General features: G+C 42.5%; 1 protein-coding gene across 1 annotated transcript in view; it reads left to right on the top strand.

Moving 5' to 3' along the window:
* The window catches only part of tnmd (tenomodulin), a 77,720-nt gene extending 59,683 nt beyond the window's left edge, over positions 1 to 18,037 (top strand). The window contains exons 4-7 of the mRNA XM_031798427.1: positions 1,421 to 1,528; positions 7,371 to 7,533; positions 7,671 to 7,777; positions 16,748 to 18,037. Of these exons, the coding sequence (XP_031654287.1) occupies positions 1,421 to 1,528; positions 7,371 to 7,533; positions 7,671 to 7,777; positions 16,748 to 16,957 (588 nt within the window). The 3' untranslated portion in view covers positions 16,958 to 18,037. The remainder of the gene's footprint in view (positions 1 to 1,420; positions 1,529 to 7,370; positions 7,534 to 7,670; positions 7,778 to 16,747) is intronic.
* The last annotated feature ends 5,192 nt before the right edge of the window (positions 18,038 to 23,229 follow it).

The following is a 23,229-nucleotide window of genomic DNA, read 5'->3' as shown; positions in this document are numbered from 1 at the left end:
CTTATCCCCGTAATGATGTGTCTTTTCTTCATTTTCTGGTTGACCAATCCCGGTAATCATTGCATCTCATCACGAGAATGTCCTTTCCCTCTCTCTGTAGCGGCACTCACCATTACAGTAAATTAAACAGGCTCATCACAATAAAGTCAGGCATAAACATTATGCTTTTGTGTCGCCGGCTATTATTGCCTTGTTTTTCCCCCTCGCAGATGAAACTATACACAAGGGGATTATGACAGGGGGATTATGACAGGATTATGACAGGGGGATTATGACGAGGAGATTATAACAGGTGTTGCTTCATATCGTGTAGTCATGTGTGGCGTCTAGAGACAAGTGGAGAAAAGTGTCTGTATTACTGAGTTAACACTGATTTAAAGAAGATGTCAGAAATGCATCAGAGCTCTGTGCCATTTAGATGCAATTCAATTCTGATTGAATCAAGTCCATTTTCATGCTACCACTTATCATGATACAATGTGAAGGCAGGCGTTGCCGGGAAAGATCCAGCAGTCTATTGTCATATGCTGATGACTCTATGTTATTCTATGGTAGCCCGAGAGACAGCAGACAATCTGATATATGGTAGCCCTAGAGACGGCAGACAATCTGATATATGGTAGCCCTAGAGACGCCAGACAATCTGATATATGGTAGCCCTAGAGACGGCAGACAATCTGATATGCTTTCCTGGGGTTTCAGACTTATACCGGCAGAACTACTTTGTCGAACAGAGAATGGCACACAGAAAGACAATTAACAGATATGTCTGCTTTGTTGAAATAGGCTTTCTCTGGTCGTCAAATTGAAAAGACCCTGAATTCCACACAGTGGAGGATCGTCAATGGCGCTGAAGGGAGTGGCTCTTCACTTGGCTGAACAGATTAAGAGAGTGACAGGGACCTATGACTGACTAATTCAGCCGGGGCAGCCTCCGTAGAGACACCTGATGCATTCCAAATCACACCCTATTCGCTATATAGTGCATTACTATAGGCCCTGGTCAAAGGTAGTGCACTGTACAGAATAAGGAATAGGGTGGGATTTGGGGTGCAACTGCTGCTTTGCCCTCTGACATGTCGCTTGACTCTCCTGCTGGAGACATCCCTCTATGAAGTATTGTTTAGTTAGGAAGAACCCCTCGTTCTTTACTCACAGTCTCTTCTAAAAGGTTTGTGTTGTAGGTGCCGAGCTGTCTTTGAACTGTGATTTACTAGAAAATTAAAGAAGATAAAGAGGATGGAAAGCACCTTTGCACACTCATTAGATTCTACCTTCTCTTAGTTGTTAAGAGCTTAGATTTTTCTTCAAGAGACCATAGAAACGAGTTGAAAAATGATATCGCCCTGGCGCTTAGCTGTTCCACATCACAGATGAAATAATGATAATTATTATTCCTTCTCTCTTTTTTCCCTCAAAGGGAATCACAGGGATCTGGTTCGCCAAACACCAGCGGTGTTACATCAAGACCCAGACCACAGAGCTTCCCAAAGTGACAGAGGTGGTGACAGTGGACACAGAGCTACTGGTATAGAATGACTATCTGCATCTCTCTGACTCACTCAGTGTGTGTGTGTGTGTGTGTGTGTGTGTGTGTGTGTGTGTGTGTGTGTGTGTGTGTGTGTGTGTGTGTGTGTGTGTGTGTGTGTGTGTGTGTGTGTGTGTGTGTGTGTGTGTGTGTGTGTGTGTGTGTGTGTGTGTGTGTGTGTGTGTGTGTGTGTGTGTGCGTGTGTGTGCGTGTGTGTGCGTGCTACCACAGGAAACGATCATGCATTTTGCAAGGGTAGTAGGAATAAACAGAGAAGAGTAGTCAGAGAGCAGAGCACAAACACTCACCCTGACCATCCAATCTTCTCTGCCCTCCACCACTGAAAAAGAAACTCCAGTCTCCAGTGCTCATGAAACAGTCTGAAAGCTGCCCACATATCAAATGGTGTTTGCTGCCAATCTTGAACTAATATAAATATTTAATTGTACTATTGAAAGGCTTGACCCAAATAGCCTAAAGGGGGAAGTGTGAGAGAGAAAGAGGGGTCTGAGGAAGAGATATAGCATTCATCTCACTTCTCCCGGCCCAATAGCCTTATTTGAAGTTTGGCGAGAATGATGGGCGAAATTCTATCAATCAAAATATCTCATTTCTTGGTGCCACAGTACAATTCACAGTGCAAAAAAAGTGTTTGTGTTTTTTTAAAGAATCCCTTACTCAATATATTCAGCCTCTACCGTTCTCCACTCTTAATATTTTTAGCCTCTAGTATTCTTCACTCTAAATATTTTGAGTCTTTACCATTATAGATTCTCAATAGTTTCAGCCTCTACCATTCTCCACGCTCAATAGTTTCAGCCTCTATACCATTCTCCACTCTTAATATTTTTTGCCTCTACCATTCTCCACTCTTAATATTTTTTGCCTCTACCATTCTCCACGCTCAATATTTTCAGCCTCTATACCATTCTCCACTCTTAATATTTTTTGCCTCTACCATTCTCCACTCTTAATATTTTTTGCCTCTACCATTCTCCACTCTTAATATTTTTGGCCTTTACCATTCTAGACTCCCAAGATTTTCAACCACTAGCCTTCTCCACTCTCAATACTTTCCACCTCTACCATCCTCCACTTTCATTTCCATTTTACACATGGCTCCAACGGATCTGGGAAATATCATAACGCTCTTCCCTGGTGCATCATTTAAAAAATACACTATATTATGTTGGTACATTGTCATGCCAAGTAAGTCACAGATATCCCTTTCTGACTTTAAGAACACAAGCTGTTTAGACAAAGAACCAGACTGCATCCCCTTCTCCCTCATCTTTATAATGTCTGGCCCATGTTTCCAGATACTAATTGCCCAGCCTGCACCATATGTTCCTGCCATTTTGCAGCGGGTGGAAAAAGTAGCCAATTGTCATACTTGAGTAAAAGTAAAGATACCTTAATAGAAAAATACTCAAGTAAAAGTGAAAGCCATCCAGTAAATACTACTTGAGTAAAAGTCTAAAAGCATTTGGTTTTAAATAAATATAAAGTAAAACCATAAATCATTTAAAATTCCCTATATTAAGCAAACTAGACGGCACAATTGTCTTGTTTTTATTTTATTTGCAGATAGCCAGGGGCACACTCCAACACTCAGACATAATTGACAAAAGAAGAATGTGTGTTTAGTGAGTCTGCCAGATCTGAGTCAGTACGGATGAACAGGGATGTTCTCTTGATACAGTAAGTGTGTGTATTGGACCATTTTCCTGTATTGGACCATTTTCAAAATGTAACGAATACTTTTGGGTGTCAGGGAAAATGTATGGAGTAAAAAGTATATTATTTTCTTTAGGAATGTATAGAAGTAAAAGTTGTCAAAATTATAGATATTAAAGTCAAGTACAGATACGACTTAAGTAGTACTTTCAAGTATTTTTACTTACGTACTTTACACCACTGCCATTTTGGTCTTATTTTGTCCACTGTCAAACCTAATTAGACTTCTCTGTTAAACCTTAAATCACAGCTGTGGAATCAATCAGATAGGTGCCTTGTCTTTGGTGAGGAGGAGGCAGGGACAGGGAAAGACACAAGGCTGCATTGATGCACAAGCACACATGTGCATGTACAAAAGGTTAGCTCATAATCACACTGGATTAGTGAAAACCAAGTCCCATAATATGCACACTCGTCCATAGCCTTTTAACTGAGGAGTGTCAAGTTATGACACCCTAAAGTACAATGTGCTGTGCAGTGTATTTGTTAATAAAAAAAACATGTATTCATGTATTTGTTAACTATCAATGCATTGTAATTATTAAGTTATTATAAATGTTGTCAATGTATCTATTGAGCCTTTACTCATGTTTGTTTATTTTGTTTTGTTTTTTATAATCTGTTTCTTATTTTCCATAAGATAATGTACTCATGTTAACTACTACATTACCTCATTGTAAAGTATTACCGGTATTGTATAACACACAGTGGTACTGAACTACATTATTGGGATAGCATATCAAGGACTTGAAGACCTCTCTGACCTTTGACCTCTTGTAGACTTCCTCTACATTAGAAAGTAGAACGTGATCTACTGTCCATCAGAATCCACCCACCCGTGGCCTGGGAGGCCTCTGTCTCACAGACAAGTCTCCCTTAAGGTTCTGACTGTGGTACTACCTTGTGAACCACAGAGGGGTTGAAGAGAAAACAGTAATGGTTTTGCTGCTGCTCCAAGCCTGCGGGCTATGTGAACGTGGCCTCAGCGCGGGGTGTCTGGAGCCTCAGATTCTCAGAGGCCAGGTGAAAACAATGCAGCTGGTGGAGAAACTGCGAGCAGCTGATAAGGAAATAAAGCACTCGGGGAGTAGAACCAGGTGACAAACATGAATTGTTTGCCACCAGTATTTTACGCCATTTTCAATGTGTTCCTCATATGAAATGATGGGAGGCTGTAATCCCTGAGCCTCCCTCCAGTTTCCTCCAATGTTGAAGCGATGGAATTGCTGTTGTCCTCCTTCTTCAGACAGTAGAACAGTGTCATTGGATCCCTTCTTGCTCTTCGGGGGAACCACTTAATATGTACGGCCACAACCAGCCTAGCTGGCAAGCCAGAACCTCCCAGTCAGATAAAAACCACAAACAAATGCCATACCATGCATGCAAAACAACACATTCTTGGAATGATATGTACTGTAGGTAAATGTCATATTACTAAAACAAAAAGCTGTATGTCATTTTGAACATACAAATAATGAACATTATGAAAAGTGTGCAATGTCTGTTCAGTATGGGAGAAAGCCAGATGGGAAGTTATGTCACATACAGTCTTGTGATATCATGAGAAAATGTTCATTGATCTATGACAAACACAAGTGACCTAAGTATGTGTCACAAAACAAATGTTGCACCTTTAGGACATTATAGCAAGACAGGGCAAGTATATGTTCATTACAGTATGACACTGATTGTGTGTGGAATGTACTTACATAGGCTCAACGTTACAATATACAAATACATTATATTAGTCTGACACCCAATACAAAATGTCTTTACTTTGTCCAATATTATATAGATACAAAACAGCTTAAATTGGGACATAACTGCATGATAAAAAAATGTAGCTCTAAAATCATAATCACGTTGACTTTGTAGTGGTCAAATAGCCTTTTTCAATCCCTATTCCACACTAGCCATGATCAATTTAGCCTTCCGGATTGTGGTTATCTTCCTTATTGGTCTTGTTTCTCAACTGGTCAGTCTGTGTCCTGACCTCAACTTACTCATTTCAGGGAGGTTTGCTTAGTTGCTCGGCTTCAGTGGTTCTGAGGTCCAATTAGGCAGGTCTGTTTGTGTTTCCTGGCCTTCATTTTAATGTCTGTAGTTCAGGGGGAGTGAGTCCCCTAGTCCTCCTTTGAATCATCATTAGCTTAGCCCGATATGGACCAGGCTAAACATTTGCTGAAAAGAGTGAGAGCAAACTGTGTCAAAGGCTTGGTGGCTTGGCAGCTTAGCTAAGCACTGACACAGGCAGCTAGCGCTTGAGTAGCCACGCTGCTACGCATTCTTTCATCTGGCCAGAACGAGGTGCGAGTTTGTCTCCACAGGGTTACTGGCATCATGTCACTTCACAACAAACAGTTAGAGCGAGACAACAGCACGGGAAGTAAATTCAAATAAAGCAAGAATCGGCAAGGTGTGAGGAAGAAAGGGAGGAAGAGTCGAGAGTGCACAACCTAATATAAATGATACCAGCGGTTCCAACCATAGCCCGGGGATCCTTCATCAAGCTCAACTAATGTGCAATTAAGCTTCAAACCGGGAGAGAATCACCTTGTAAAAACATTTGTCAAGTAAACTGTTTTGCTGTTCTCTCCAGCCGCTAATTAACGAGGCACTGGGAAGAGGGGTTTGTTTGCCGACGTATTTACATATACATAAAGAAACAAATATCAGGCATCGCCAAAAGCCCCTTTCATACATCTCTATTAGATAGCAGTGACATGCATTCCCTATCATTAAGCAATAATAGTTTACTTTACAGCTCATGAACTACAGTATGAACAAATGAAGCACGTCGCTGAACTGAATGCAGTAGGAGGGGATGGGGGAGGACGCTATGCTTATTATTGTGGATGCTGTATTTTAATGATATTGCGGCCTTTCACCGCACAATAAAGTATAAAGCACTAGAAAGTCATTTCAAAGTCAAATTTATGCCGTCGTTGGATTATCGTCGGGCAGAAAGGGCTGCCTGGAGGCCTGATAGGAAGAAACAGAGAATGAGCAGGAGGCTAAGAGGCAGGAAGTGGCGGTGCTCCCAGTGGACAATAAAGGGTGATGAATAAAAGGACATGGCCAGGGCTTGTGTGCTGTGGCTCTGGGGAGAGAAGGCTGAGAATGCAGAGAGTACAGAACTGTGTGTGTGTGTGTGTGTGTGTGTGTGTGTGTGTGTGTGTGTGTGTGTGTGTGTGTGTGTGTGTGTGTGTGTGTGTGTGTGTGTGTGTGTGTGTGTGTGTGTGTGTGTGTGTGTGTGTGTGTGTGTGTGTGTGTGTGTGTGTGTGTGTGTGTTCTTGGGCTCTGACAGGTGTGTGTGGAGGAAGGTGTGTGTGCGTGCGTGCCTGCGGCCATGTAAGGCTGGGTGTGTTTGATACTCACTGTATATATGTGTGTGTGTACTTGTTTTCCTACCTTATCAGGACTCTAATGTCCTAACAATTCACCCGTATGTCCTGACAAGGTAGGAAAACAATCACTTTTTTGAAAAGGCAGGACCTTTTTCATGTCCTGAATTTGTTCAAATGGTATTTTAAGCTTAAGGTTTGTTTTTAATTTTACATTTATTTAACTAGGCAAGTCAGTTAAGAACAACTTCTTATTTACAATGACAGCCTACCAAGGCCAAACCCAGGCTGGGCCAATTGTGCGCCGACCTATGGGACTCCCAATCACAGCCGGATGTGATACAGCCTGGATTCAAACCAGGGACTGTAGTGAAGCCTCTAGCACTGAGATGCAGTACCTTAGACTGCTGCGTCACAGGGTTATGGTTAAAGGGATACCAGTTTGAAGGAAGTTAGAGTTAGTTTCATGAGCCAATGGATGCAAGCAGATACCCACAGACTTCCAGTCATTGCGCTAACGCTAGTTAGGAATTGCGCAAGCGCTAGTTATCAACTTCCTTCCTTATCACTAAGGTTAAGGTTAGAGTTAGGGTTTGGGTTTTTGGGGTTCAGGTTAAGGTTAGGGTTAGGTTAAGGGTTAGGGGTTATGGAAAATACGATTTTTAATGGTCAAACATTTTTACTCCCCAAAGATTTCACGAAAATGAAGATGTTTGTGCATGTGTGCGTGTGTGCGTGCGTGTGTTTGCTTTCCCTGACAGGTGGGTGAGACAGAGGGCATAGACATGCAGGTGATGGAAGACTCCCAGGTGTGGGTGCCTGCCGAGGAGCCCATCACTAATCCAGCCTTCCTCCTCAACTCCAAGATCTGGGAGATATGCCAGGAGCTGCCCATCCACTGGATCCATCCCTCCCCCATGAGAGGTACAGGGCACCGGGGCCTCTCCACCCCTCTCCACCCCCTCCTTCACATCACCTCAAACAGGAAAAACAGACATTTCTGCTGTGATCCAGGAAAGTACATCAACAGCTGTTCTTTGTACTTCCTCCTTTTGGTGCAGATGCTGAGTTCCACGAGGTGGAGGATGAGGAGGACATACCTGATGCTGAGGTCAGGGGTAACCGCGTTGCTCGTGACGTCCTGGACCAGGTTCCTGTCAACGACTACGTATGTACTGTACTGGGGCTGCATCTGAAATGGCATCCTATTCCCTATATAGTGCACTAGGGCCAAAGTCTTGCAGTACATAGGGCCTACCCAGCAACCCGGGAACATTTCCAGAACATTAGCTAAGATTCCCATTAAATCAGGGTTTTATTTAGAAAAATAAAAAATAACTGGAAGATCCTTGGAATGTTCTCCTAACATTCATTTAAATGTTGTGCATAACATCTGTAACAACCATTACAGAACCTTCCCCAAAGTTCTCATTAAGTTCCCAGGTAATGTAATAACACAATGTACCAGTAACGTTTTCCGAGCAAACCAAAATTGGTTCTGTGAAAGTTCCCAAAACATTTGTTAGGTCGCGGCAATTATTCTCATAACACAAAAACTTTCCATTCTTGGTGATGGAATGGAATGATATGATGATATTTTTTTATTTTTTATTTCACCTTTATTTAACCAGGTAGGCAAGTTGAGAACAAGTTCTCTTTTACAATTGTGACCTGGCCAAGATAAAGCAAAGCAGAGTCGACACATACAACGACACAGAGTTACACATGTAGTAAAACAAACATACAGTCAATAATACAGTAGAAACAAGTCTATATACGATGTGAGCAAATAAGGTGAGATAAGGGAGGTAAAGGCAAAAAAAAGGCCATGGTGGCAAAGTAAATACAATATAGCAAGTAAAACACTGGAATGGTAGATTTGCGGTGGAAGAATGTGCAAAGTAGAAATAAAAATAATGGGGTGCAAAGGAGCAAAATAAATAACTAAATCAAATAAAATAAATACAGTAGGGAAAGAGGTAGTTGTTTGGGCTAAATTATAGGTGGGCTATGTACAGGTGCAGTAATCTGTGAGCTGCTCTGACTGCTGGTGCTTAAAGCTAGTGAGGGAGATAAGTGTTTCCAGTTTCAGAGATTTTTGTAGTTCGTTCCAGTCATTGGCAGCAGAGAACTGGAAGGAGAGGCGGCCAAAGAAAGAATTGGTTTTGGGGGTGACCAGAGAGATATAACTGTTTGAAAATCTCCATTGGCCTCATGGTGGAATCCTGGGCAGTTTCCTTCCTCACTGGAAACTGAGTTAGGAAGGACGCCTGTATCTTTGTCGTGACTGGGTGTATTGATACTAGATGTCGACCGATTATGATTTTTCAAAGCCGGTACCGATACCGATTATTGGAGGACCAAAAAAAAAGCTGATACAGATTAATCGACTGATTTATTTATTTATTTGTAATAATGACAATTAACAACAATACTGAATGAACACTTATTTTAACTTAATATAATACATCAATAAAATCAATTTAGCCTCAAATAAATAATGAAACGTGTTCAATTTTTGTGTTGGAGAAGAAAGTAAAAGTACAATATGTGCCATGTAAGAAAGCTAACGTTTAAGTTCCTTGCTCAGAACATGAGAACATATGAAAGCTGGTGGTTCCTTTTAACATGAGTCTTCAATATTCCCAGGTAAGAAGTTTTAGGTTGTAGGTATTATTAGAATTATAGGACTATTTCTCTCTATACCATTGGATGTTCTTATAGGCACTTTAGTATTGCCAGTGTAACAGTATAGCTTCGGTCCCTCTCCTCGCCCATACCTGGGCTCGAACCAGGAACTTAATCGACAACAGCCACCCTCGAAGCATCGTTAGCCATCGCTTCACAAAAGCCGTGGCCCTTGCAGCACAAGGGGAACAACTACTTCAAGGTCTCAGAGCGAGTGACGTCACCGATTGAAACGCTATTAGCGCGCACCCTGTTAACTAGCTAGCCATTTCACATCGGTTACACCAGCCTAATCTCGGGAGTTGATAGGCTTGAAGTCATAAACAGCTCAATGCTTGAAGCACAGCAAAGAGCTGCTGGCAAACGCATGAAAGTGCTGTTTGAATGAATGCTTACGAGCCTGCTGCTGCCTACCACCGCTCAGTCAGACTGCTCTATCAAATATCAAATCATAGACTTAATTATAACATAATAACACACAGAAATACGAGCCTTAGGTCATTAATATGGTAAAGTCTGGAAACTATCATTTCAAAAACAAAATGTTTATTCTTTCAGTGAAATACGGAATCGTTCCGTATTTATTGAACGGGTGGCATCCCTAAGTCTAAATATTGCTGTTACATTGTACAACCTTCAATGTTATGTCATAATTATGTACAATTCTGTCAAATTAATTACGGCCTTTGTTAGGAATAAATGGTCTTCACACAGTTCGCAACGAGCCAGGCGGCTCAAACTGCTGCATATACCCTGACTGCTTGCACGGAACGCATGAGAAGTGACACAATTTCCCTAATTGAAAGAAATTCATGTTAGCTGGCAATATTAACTAAATATGCAGGTTTAAAAATGTATTCTTGTGTAGGATTTTAAACAAAGGCATTGATGTTTTTGGTTAGGTACACATTGGTGAAACGACAGTGCTTTTTTCGCGAATGAGCTTGTTAAATCATCATCCGATTGGCGAAGTAGGCTGTGATTCGATGAGAAATGAACAGGCTCCGCATCGATTATGTGCAACTCAGGACACGCTAGATAAACTAGTAATATAATCAACCATGTGTAGCTAACTACTGATTATGTTAAGATTGATTGTTTTTTATAAGATAAGTTTAATGTTAGCTAGCAATTTACCTTGGCTTCTTGCTGCACTCGGGTAACAGGTAGTCAGCCTGCCACGCAGGCTCCTCATGGAGTGCAATGTAAGGCAGGTGGTTAGAGCGTTGGACTAGTAACCGGAAGGTTGCAAGATCAAATCCCAGAACTGACAAGGTAAAGATCTGTCATTCTGCCCTTGAACAAGGCAGTTAACCCACCTTTCCTAGGCCGTCATTGGTGTCCAATAATAATAATAATTGTTATGAAAACTTGAAATAGGCCCTAATTAATGTGCCATTCCGATGGTCAACCTCTAATTGATACACCATCCAAAGCATAATTAATAACTTCATCATGCTCAAAAGGATATTCAGCGTCTGCTTTTAAAAGTTTTACACATCTACCAATAGGTTCCCTTCAATGCGAGGCATTGAAAAATCTCCCTAGTCTTTGTGGTTGAATCTGTGTTTGAAATTCACTACTCGATTGAGGGACCATACAGATTCCACTTTTGTGTAGATCAGTGATACAACATCTCAATTTAATCCATTTTAAATTCCGGCTGCAACACAACAAAATGTGTAAAAAGTCAAGGGGTGTGAATACTTTCTAGTGCTATATAGAGAATAAGCTGCCGTTTTGGATGCAAACCAGCACCACACTAGGTGATACGAGCCACGGTGGTGCCTAGTTCTCCTTAATTTATTCCTGCAGAGAAATTGACTCTTGCTAATTGATGCTTAATTTCATAGCATAAAACAGACTTGTCTTGATGTACCACAGGGCATAGAAATTGCTCTATATATCTGTTTAAATGAACTTGCCTTGCTTAAGACTTTCTTAATGTCCCTACATTAATGGAGAGGAATATCTAGCCTTCAAGGGCAGCAACGTTTTCCCCACAGCCTCAACCAGAGCCTTTTTTGCTTTCTTTTCGGGCAAAGGCAGGTAGCTAGCAGGCAGCTTGTACGAATGTCGTGCAAAACAGCACTCCTAAGGTCACTCATTACTGAATAGATACGCCACATTTATTAATCATGCCTTAATTATCATGGAAGGAAACAAAGAGGGAAGAGAACAAAATGCCATGTTTTTGTGCATGTGAGCGGCTTAGTGCTCCATAATTAGTTACCCTTGACACACACACATGCATACACACACACAAACAGCAACACACACATCATGCACTCAAAGGTAAACACACACACACACACACACACACACACACACACACACACACACACACACACACACACACACACACACACACACACACACACACACACATACACACACATACATAGTATAGACCACCCAGGCTGTCTAAGTAAGCATTAAAAAGCTCATTCCAGAAAAGGAAGAATGGTTTTGAGTTCTGAGGAACCAGGGGACAGACGAACACTCACCCACAGACACACACACACACACGCGCGCGCACACACACACACACAAACAAACATACAGCCATAATATTAACATTTATCAGGCTTGGCCCAGGAATACCTGCCTGCCTGCCTGCCTTCACTCTCCTCCCTTTTCTCTTCTCCTCTCCTCTCCTCTTCTCTTCCTTCCCTCCTCCCCTCTCCTTCTCTCCTCCTCTCTTCCTTCCCCTCCTCCCTGCTCATCCTCTATGGCCCCAGCTGCAATGCTATGCAATTAAAGCACACCGGGAGATGAAACCCGCTCCCCTTTTGAAAATGAGCTACGGTAATACATAGCTAAAGCTCCAACCCGCCCATTCCAAGGCCACCGCTACTCAGTGTTTGTGGGCCCAGCAGATAACACAGGCCTTTGTGACTGACGGAGGGGAGGCAGCAAGTTATAATATGCAAGTCTGAAGTTGATGATGCCAGTGGGATGAGTCTGAAGTTGATGATGCCAGTGGGATGAGTCTGAAGTTACTGTTGATGCCAGTGGGATGAGTCTGAAGTTGCAGTTGATGCCAGTGGGATGAGTCTGAAGATACTGTTGATGCCAGTGGCATGAGTCTGAAGTTGCAGTTGATGCCAGTGGGATGAGTCTGATGTTACTGTTGATGCCAGTGGGATGAGTCTGAAGTTGCAGTTGATGCCAGTGGGATGAGTCTGAAGATACTGTTGATGCCAGTGGCATGAGTCTGAAGATACTGTTGATGCCAGTGGCATGAGTCTGAAGTTGCAGTTGATGCCAGTGGGATGAGTCTGAAGATACTGTTGATGCCAGTGGCATGAGTCTGAAGATACTGTTGATGACAGTGGCATGAGTCTGAAGATGCTGTTGATGCCAGTGGCATGAGTCTGAAGATGCTGTTGATGCCAGTGGCATGAGTCTGAAGATGCTGTTGATGACAGTGGGATGAGTCTGAAGATGCTGTTGATGACAGTGGGATGAGTCAAAAGATGCTGTTGATGCCAGTGGCATGAGTCTGAAGATACTGTTGATGCCAGTGGCATGAGTCTGAAGATGCTGTTGATGACAGTGGCATGAGTCTGAAGATGCTGTTGATGACAGTGGGATGCCGACATAGACCGAGACCTTTTGTAGAGCGCTGATTCTGACCGCACCCCTCCACCGGATCTGGCCTCCACCGTGGCCTTTCCTCTGACGGCCACTGGGACCCCTGATTACGTATTTCGGCAGGTAATTTCGAAGCGACCTGACTAATAATCATTAAAGTAGCAGTGACAGAGGTGGGGTGATATATGGGGCCGACCTTTAGCCGCGGCTACCACGGAATAGCCTTCGCACAGCGCTGCAGCAGCGGCCTTGGACAGCTCTCCGACTGAATAACTATCATCTGGCAGCACTGGAGAAGCCACACCACTGTCCTTCACCTAGACGGGGAAAGGATAAGCCTTCAGATATGATTGGGAAGCAGGCCTCAGTCTGTCCAGCCGGCACACATAATTATAAACGTGTTTTGTCCGGTTGTGTCACATATGTCGTCGGGAGAAAGAGAGGAGGACCAAAGCGCAGCGTGGTAAGTGTTCATGATGATGTTTCATTAAAACTCAGAACACTGAACAATAAATGACAACGTGAATTTACAAAACCGAAACAGTACCGTGTGGCCCAAACACGGAAACAAACACCCCCAAACCAAAAGTGAAACCCAAGCTACCTAAGTATGATTCTCAATCAAGGACAATTGACAGCTGCCTCTGATTGAGAACCATACTAGGCCGAACTCAAAAACCAACATAGAAAAACAAACATAGACTGCCCACCCCAACTCACGCCCTGACCATACTAAAACAAAGACGAAAACAAAGGAACTAAGGTCAGAACGTGACAGGTTGGAGGTTGGGCGATTGGGTTGAGCCATAGTGTGACCCTGTACCTCTTTGGCAGGCAAGGTTAGCATTGAAAAAAACAAGGATGCCCGGGCATGAGTGGAGGTTGGAGACCAAGGGTAAACAGAGGCTGTAAAGACCTCCTGTCCTCCCTGAGTGGGCAGTGATGGTTCACAGGAGACCGAGGGCGAACAGAGGCTGTAAATACCTCCTCTCCTCCCTGAGCGAGGCTATGCCAAACTGTAAACACAGATACTTCCTGGGCCTATGTGGCACAGTTGGTAAGAGCCTGGCGTGTGGTGCTAGTGATGCAGAGGTCGACATACTGTACACCTACTAAAAATGTATGGAAGTCGCTCAGGATAAAAGCTTAGTGGCATATTTATAATATATTTCATATTATACTTCCCCTTGGCTTAACCATTGCCTGCATAATGAAGTTCATGTGGTTGATATAAGATGACACAACCAGCACTGGGAGTACAAGGCAGTGCCTTCTGCATCTCATACCTAGGGTGTGTCCTAAATGCCACCCTATTCCCTATTCAAAAGTAATGCACTATATAGGGAACAGGGTTCCATTTAAGACGAATCCCAACACCTACAGTCATGTGACAGTATGAAATGGAAATGTTGTCCCTGGTGTTTTAATAGAATATCAAAGAGACTGTGATGATCAGCTCTGATATAGACGATTAAATAACAGCAACGAGGCTTGTGTGTTTCAAGCCACAAGGAGAACAGTAATCAGCGTGTGTAAAATAACACTCAGTAGTGTGGAAATTGAAGGAGTCGTCGCGGCTCGATTCGCTTCCTCATTATTGAATGACTGACTGAAAGTTTGACTTGACAGACTGATCAAATCTCTGATATGATGTTACGCGTGAGACGCGTTTCGGTGTGTGACCAAGTCAGATATCAGACAGAGCGCGAGGGTAATGACTTTTACCCTTCGTTAATGCCACTTGTTTGTGAGTGACGGCCCCAGATTTCCCACGGTGCCCCATTCCAATCACCCGCCGCCACATCCTGTTGAAGAGGGGAATTTGAAGCCAAAATGATTAATATGCGTGCTCCGTTTTTAAAAAGGATGCCTCTGATTAATTTGTCTCGGAGGTACAATGCCAATTGTCTGTTTGTTTTTGTAATCACCCATCATTTGAATAAATATATTTCCATTAATTTTCCCAAACTGAAGCTCTGGATTTGGATTTCATACCATCACAGTTTTAGCTGTGAGGCGGCTGATAAGATTATTGTCGGTTGCAGTGACAGCTTTTGTGTTTTCTCCATAATAGATTGTTGCCTTGCAGCTGATGACCCTAAACATGACTAACATCATCAATCAGCAATCGCCCACCAGCCATTGTCAGAGTCATAAATCAAAACACATATTTTAAATATCACCCTTTTTCTCTTTCCGAGGTGTTCGTCCTCCGTATTAGGAGTATGTAATGTTAGTACGTTTATCTGTCACAGCAGTTGTGATGATTGATTCGTGATTTGAATCCTACCTACTGCACTATTTGTTGTGTTTATATTATGCTGGCTCCAAAATTCTGGGAGGGTGAATGTAGCTTCACTCCAGCCACAAACAGTGGAGACAACAACATCTGTGAGACCGTGGACCATTTAGTGGCCTGTAAACTATTTCCTGTGCCTAATACTGCCTTTATAGGAAAGCCAAACAGCCTTCAGTCCACACTGCCCATAATTTACTGTAGAGGATTAATCAGAGTCAAAGTCGTGTTCCTATGTGCCCCAGCCCTTTGAAAAACTGGGGTGAAACAATGACCTCGCATTTTCAGTTCCCCCTCTCAATAGATTTCTTTTTTTTTTCTTCTGCTGTTACGAAAGACTGACTCATAAGCAGAGCGGCATGGCCGCTTCTCCCAGAAGTAAAGTCCAAAAGGGGGACAATTGGTCTCTTTTATCAAAGCTATTTAACCAGACAGTGCTGAATTTTCTGTGAAGATTCACTCAGATTCACTCGCTGCAGGAGATTGAAAACGTGGCCGAATGTATTTGTGCTGCTCTGAGAAGGGTTTCTGCTGCCGCCGACCACAACTAGGGGCGGAGAGTTAACTGGCACTTCTCTGAACCCAATTCAGAGTCTCCCTGGATCAAAGGCATGGCACTCAGCCCTACCACCGTCTGGAGAGGGCATGCGCCCGGCCGACCGGCACAATGGAAAAACCCAAGGGCCATTAATTCTACCCAATTTACCTTTCGTTTGGCTTTCATTTGGCCCTTATATAAATTCACACCCAGTCGGCACGAGCAAATAAAAAGATCCTTGTTAGGCGATCATTACTCAGCTAATTGCTTTAGGAATGTGCCATCCACTTAAAGTCAAGGTCAGGGGGAGTGCGCCCACAGAGAGCCTCTAATTTGTAGTCTCTAATGGAGGAGTGGCGGCCATTTTGACTCAGCTCGCGTGGGTCACAGCGGGGGGGGGGGGAGAGGGAGGTCAGAGATGAAAGAAATAGTGCAATTATCCCGGTAACCGGCAGTGTCAGAGTCACTTTGATTGAAGATAGCCCTGGGAGAAAGGAGCCGAGGACTCTGGGATGTGAGATGGAGCATGGTGAAGCGAAGAGTAATACTACTACTAACATAACTTTCCAATGCTATCTTGATCCCTGTGTCACAGTCGATGGTGGAAACATTTTGTCCATTTGTTTCCTCAGACATCCATTTGAATCTTTCTCTTCTGTTTAGCTGCTTCTACATATATTTTTCTGACCCACAACCGAAGTGAGAACATCAATTCACCCAATCCAATCCGCTGTCTGACTGTCCCTGCTCTGGGAGAGCTGGTACTCACAGGGAAAAGAAAAGGAGACCAATTTAATTTAATTTAAAGTACACACACGTCACTGAACAGAGAAAGATAAAGTTAAAAAAAGAGAAACATTTAACTATCACAGAAAAATAAACCTTTCCATCCCATCTATACTTCAAATTAAATGTTCTCAATATCTCTGTCTCTGGCTTTCCTTTGTGTGGATAACCTGTCCTTTAAAGCAGCTAACTTCTTTCCTTCCTCTCATCGACTTTCCGTTTGTCCTTCACAGAGAGACATTGGAGTTGAGCTGGATAACCGTCTGGATGATCATGGCTACTGCTGCCAGCACTGTCGTCGTGGTTACCGCTACTGCCAGCGCTACTACGAGCCTCTGGGGGGGTTCAACCCCTACCCCTACTACTACCAAGGAGGACGTGTCATCTGTCAGATCATCATGCCCTGCAACTGGTGGATAGCACGTATGCTCGGAAGGATCTGATTGGATAGTGGAACTGGATTCAACTATGTTTCAGCACAAATGACAGGTGCATTCATTTAAGGCTGGATTTACACTGCAGTAGGCTTAGTGTCTCAGCAACCGCAAAGAGACTTTAGTGCATGCCAGAATTTGTATTAACTCTAAGCAAGAGTAAGTGACATTTTGCTTTTGTGAACGCTTGGTAGAGTGTAAAACCAGCCTAGGCCCATTATCTTTGAAAATAATCAAATCTACTGTCAGTCTCTCATAAGTCTAAATGGAGTTTTGGGAGCATCTTGGTGATTTCTCTAAAAGGCCTTGATGTGTCATCGGTGTGCTGAAGTGCAATTTTTCTTTCAACATGTATTAAATATTTTTTAAAGAATTTGTAACAGTAGCTAAAGAGCTAGTTTTGGCCGTTTCTCACGGTGCTGCATTTCTTTCTCATTTCATTTCCTTCTTCATCTTTTTGATGAGTGGCGTGTAACCGACTTTCTCTTGCTGTGTGGAGCAGACCTATGTTCAAATAGTATTTGATTTCTTTCAAATACTTTGAGCTTTTGATTGAGCTTTCCTGGAGTGCTAGATCGATCAGGGTTTGCATTTTTGGTCCTATCCTGGTGGTCCAATCGCACAAGACAAACACAGCTAAAGTATTTGAAAGAAAACAAACACTATTTGAACCCACGTCTGCTATGGCCTATGACAACCAACAATGTATTTTATGTAGAACATACTGAAGTGCTGTAGCCTGCTCACTCTGTCAAGAGCATTTAACCCTTTCTAGACAAAAAAATATATATGTCCTATTTTTTGTGAATGATCTGTTTTGACTATTGTTTACTACAATTATCATGTTTAACTTGAAATATATATGTATTGATGAGGAGGTATATAAACACATAGCAAAAATCAGAATGAGTCGACTAATTATAATAAAGCAGCGGCTATAGATATGCTTAATTCTTTTAATTCAACTTGCCAATCTTTATTTGATGTAAAGTCATTATTGTTATTTTAAGCAGCATTGTTTTAACTGTAATGGCTGTAAATGACATAATTATGCCACAGCTCAATTACCATTATGTAATGTAATCTGCACATTTTTCTCCGTTGCTCAATAGCTCACAGTAATCATGCTCTGAACAGTGATTCTACCGGAATAGATAGGCCTACAACCACAAGAGATACTGTATGATGGCTTGACATGCTTAAGTTATTATCAATTACATGCAATTAAAATGTATTTTGATACTAAAATACATCTAATGCTACTCACATCAAGATAAAGAACTGACTTCTTGTGAGTCTTAATAAGTTACTATAGCAATGCGGCATCCATATTAGGACGTTTTGTCTGATAACTAATATAATGGTTTTCACCTGACAACTGAGGAACTTCCTAATATGGATGCCATATTCAGGTTTCTACTGGCTGAAATTCCAACATTGGTGGAAAAAAGTCCAATACCATACATTCAAATGGTCCAATGCTGCAGTTCACACATCTATTAACCTTTGAGGGTCAATCTATGACATGTCCTGACTCCAAAATGTATTGATTAAGTCATATGCCACTTTGCTTCAAAAGACATACACCCTGTTCATAATGCTCTATGAAAGTAGTTATAGATGTTTATGAGCACGGTTATTAGAACAGATGTTGTTATTATGTATTATATAGGTTGTTCATAAGAAGTGTTACTAATATCCTTCCTCGAAAAGAAACCTAAATAGATGCTCTTTAACCAAAGCAACAAAAGAAGTAAAAAGACAGATGAGAAAATATAGAGCTGGTTTCACTTTGATTCATGTTGGTTTGAAGTACATCCAATTTCTCTGTACCCTCCCTCCAAGTGATGTACCCTCCCAGTAATGTTGCATGAAACATACTGTAGGTTCTCGACATTTAGAATGTTGGGAAAGTTTAAAAAAACAATCGACCTCAAAAAGGTCAAACATTTCGCGACAATAAGCAAATTGACTGTGTCTGTCTTAAGTCTAAACTCAACTTCATTACTTATGTTAATGTATTAATTAACAGGCGGGAGTAAAGAACTGAAGTTCAAGCTGCAAACACATTGTATTTTCAAATCAATAATGTCAATGGCCAAGGGCAACATGTCGAGTAAAAATATTGTCAGGCGTTAACAAATGCAATAATTGCAAACATACTTCAAATGTGCCGACAGGCAGCTCCGCCATGCCCAAGGCGGTTCTGAAAATAATATACAATTTGTGTTGATATGTATTTTGTTCTGCCTGTATTTTTCCCTTATCACGTCATGCTGCTGTGTGCATTGAAGCTGACACAATCAGTATACTGTAGCAACAGACATGGTAAACGATGGAAAGAGAATGGGAGGGAGAGAGGGAGCAGGAGAGGGAGACAGAGAGACAGAGAAAGTCAAACAGACAGAAAGAGCGAGACGATGGACTGACTGTGTATAAAAATGGTTAGGTTATCTGAGCACTAGTATTATGTTTGATCTTATTATGATATTATGTTTGATTACCAGCGGTCTCATGCATTGTCAATCCTACAAGGTTTCCTAGGAGATTCAGGCTTGGCTATTGTGTGGTTGTGAGAGTAAATTGCCCATGGGAGCCTTGAGAGTAATTTTGAATGGGCCACCTCACTCTGACGGTGGAATGTGATACAGATATTACAGCAATTGTGTTACTGAGAACATTTCACGCCTTCTTGAGAGTCTTGGCCAGTGAGTAGAGACGAAGGAAGTCAATCTGTATAATATCCACCTGATAATGTATTCTACTGTTGTTCCCCTCATAATAGAGGATTTCTGAAGGTAAAAGGAGGCGAAAGTTGTTCTGTTAGACAATGATTTGATACGATTTCCCCACTAATGATTGGTGGGTGTATCAATATCAAGTTGGCCCATAACTGTCAAATTTGCCATGAATTAAATCTCAATTGTTCTCCATCTGTAATGCCATGAGAGCAATAGATTCTGATTAGTACCCGATTCGTGAGTGATTTTTTTTTTTTAATAGTTAGGAGACTGAGGACAATCGTTGTTTGGATGTTGAAATGTGAATTGTCCAATTTGTGAGTAGGTGTATCTTTCCTCAACATACCCTATCCAGATGACTACAAGCTACACATTAAAATCTATATCTATGACTCCACTCAGAGTAAACACCAGAATCGGTAGTTTCAAAGGTAAATCCCTCATGTCCACGTTCCTCATGTAAATTATTCAGCATCTAGGAAAAAATCCCTGGAAGCTTGTTTAGCATTGTGTTGAGCAGAGCAGGCGTGCAAAAAAGAAACAGTGCTGCAGGATCCATACTGCAGCAATTGGACCATGAAGGCCTGATTCACGCAGTCTCCTCTGAACAGTTTATGTTGAGATGTGTCTGTTACTTGAACTCTGTGAAGCATTTATTTGGGCTGCAATTTCTGAGGCTCGTAACTCTAATGAACTTATCCTTTGCAGCAGAGGTAACTCTGGGTCTTCCATTCCTGTGGCGGTCCTCATGAGAGCCAATTTCATCATAGCGCTTGATGGTTTTTGAGAGTGCACTTGAAGAAACGCTCAAAGTTCTTGAAGTTTTCCGTATTGACTGACCTTCATGTCTTAAAGTAATGATGGACTGTCATTTTTCTTTGCTTATTTGAGCTGTTCTTGCCATAATATGGACTTGGTCTTTTACCAAATAGGACTATCTTCTGTATACCCCCTTACTTTGTCACAACACAACTGATTGGCTCAAATACATGAACTTTTATGAAGGCACATCTGTCACCTCATGAAGCTGCTTAAGAGAAGGCCAAGAGCGTGCAAAGCTGTCATCAAGGCAAAGGGTGGCTATAAGAAAATATAAAATATATTTAGATTTGTTTAACTTTTTTTGGTTACTACATGATTCCATGTGTTATTTTATAGTTGTGAAGTCTTCACTATTATTCTACAATGTAGAAAACAGTAAAAAAATATATATAAAGAAAAACCCTTGAATGAGTAGGTGTTCAAAAACTTTTGACCGGTAGTGTACACTTGTGAATTCACTTTTGTTACCACATCAAAACTGCAGTGTCATTTACCTCTCTATGAGTGAGGGGAGAGACATATTTGGCTTGTCAGGTGGATAGTGTTACAGATGTATTGCTAGTGCCATCTTGTGGTCTCATGACAGAATGGCCATTTTGAGACTGATCTCCACCAGTGTCGCGTTATGATTACCTGCAGGGGCCCTATGCTTTAAGGTTTAACTTGTCAGCTTGAGTACGTAAATGCCTTTCTTTGCTATTTCTAACTCAAACTTTGAATCATCTGTCAAATTCAAATAACAGCACATATCAACATCCATGGAGAGAGCCTCTCCTTTGAAAATCCTTTCATATATTCAGAGCCCATTGGTCACTCAGATGGCCAAATTACAGTTGAGGTGGGTTGCTAGGCAGAGCACAGTGCATGGCAGTAGTACTGCTAGGCCATAAGACAACAGACAAATGCTATTATGCTTGGGCTGTGTTGTGGGGTCAGTGTACATGGTCCATGATGCACTGAAGGCCTGATGTTTGAATAATCTCCCCGCCATGGTTCCCGACACAGGCTGGAGGCTCTACCGTGTCAGCCGGCATCCTTCAACAGCTCCTCGCTCCGTGTGAGAGAGGCATGTGGAGCGGCACGGCAGTAAACACTCACTAGCGCGAGCTAGGTCGTCTCACACTGTGTCACTGGCTGCAGGCGAAGCAGGAAATAGACCTCTCCCCTCCCAGGTTCCGGATGGACTGGGCTGCCTGGCTTTCTCTCCGGGCTCTCTGACTCACTGCCGCACACACACACACGCACACGCACACACACACGCACGCACACACACACACGCATGTACACGCACACGCGCACACACACACACACAGAAGCTCGTCTTTCATTAGCTTTATAATCCCACTAGCATCTTGCTGGCTTTGAAGTCCAGACACCACAGGTCTATTCAGGTGGAGTGAAAAGGTAGTTAGCATCTCACTGCGTGATACAGCATGAAACAAAAATGGAGACGGTTTTGAAATATTACATCGATATGGATAAGGACAATGGTCCATCGGCGAAGGCTTATGCAGTCATTGTTGGTGACAGGAAGTGGTATTGTGGCAGTTTTTCTGTGTTGTTTGGTGTGGTAACCCTATGGCGTTGCAGGAGTGTGTGGTCGGCAGCTGTGTGGGGAGAGGGAGTGGGTGTCGTGCATGGAGTGTTGGTGGGGGGGGGGTTGTGTACAGCAGCCAAACCCATCTGTCAACTCTCTCAGCAGACCCCCACCCGAGGCTCACTCAATCCCAGCCAATGTACACCCCCCCCCCTTCCCTTCTCCCCTACTCTCAACCCACTGCTCAGGCTGCTCCGTACAGTAGGTCACAGCAGTGACAACAGCCTCCACTGTCCCCCAGCACGACTGGACTAATGTATTCATCTGCCTACGGCAACTGGAAGACGACTCCGAGGTACGGTCCAATCAGCCTCTTTGGCCTGCTAAAGGCTTCATTCCAGTAGAAATGCCTTTTCTTCTCCTGTTCATCAAATCCCATGTTGCAGATTGTACACAGCAATATTGCTCTCTAACTTCAAAGCTTGGAGCTACTTCAATACCATTATGTGTACAATAAAAGCCCATAAGTAGCCCTTTAGAAACCAGCAGCACAGCTGCTTCTGCTATTATCTAGAACAGACTGGTTTGTCTGTCTGTCTCCTGAGCACGATTCGTAGCGTCAGTTGCACCAATGAACAGCTTATTCTTGCTCAAATCTCAATTGTTGCCAGTTTGTTTCATGTAGACATATTGTAGTCGTTGCTGTCGTTTTTCCCCCGCTGCAGTAGGACTAGCAGGCCCACGGTTTTCTGTTGTTTTTACAGCAATAGACGTGGAAGAGGAACATATGGCTGGAAACATCCTGACCCTCATCAGAGCCCTCTTTAAGCACGATGTGTTACGGAGTTACGGAGTAAAGGACTAGAGCTTGAACTATAGCTGATGGACCTATCCAATTGGTACCTTTGGTGTAGCTCAATCGGTTGGTATGTTGTCAGGGAGGACGGTTATGTGTGTTTGTGAGCAGAGGATCACTGGTTTGAGCCTGGCATGGGGACAGAGACCGTGGAGGAAGATATACTGAGAGCAGCACACCGACATGTGTTTGATTTGATCTTGTGTGAAAGTGTATGTTAATATGCTCATCAAAGAGGAGACAAGGTAAAAGTAGAATTATTTTATCAGTCAGTCCCAGTTTTCAAAACAGCCTGCCCACACTATTTTGTCTTATATCATATTGA

This window comes from Oncorhynchus kisutch, linkage group LG19 (assembly GCF_002021735.2).
Source record: "Oncorhynchus kisutch isolate 150728-3 linkage group LG19, Okis_V2, whole genome shotgun sequence".
NCBI classification, from domain to species: Eukaryota; Metazoa; Chordata; class Actinopteri; order Salmoniformes; family Salmonidae; genus Oncorhynchus; species Oncorhynchus kisutch.
The sequence above is the reverse complement of the archived record's forward strand: the minus strand, read 5'-3'. Positions and strand labels throughout refer to the sequence as shown.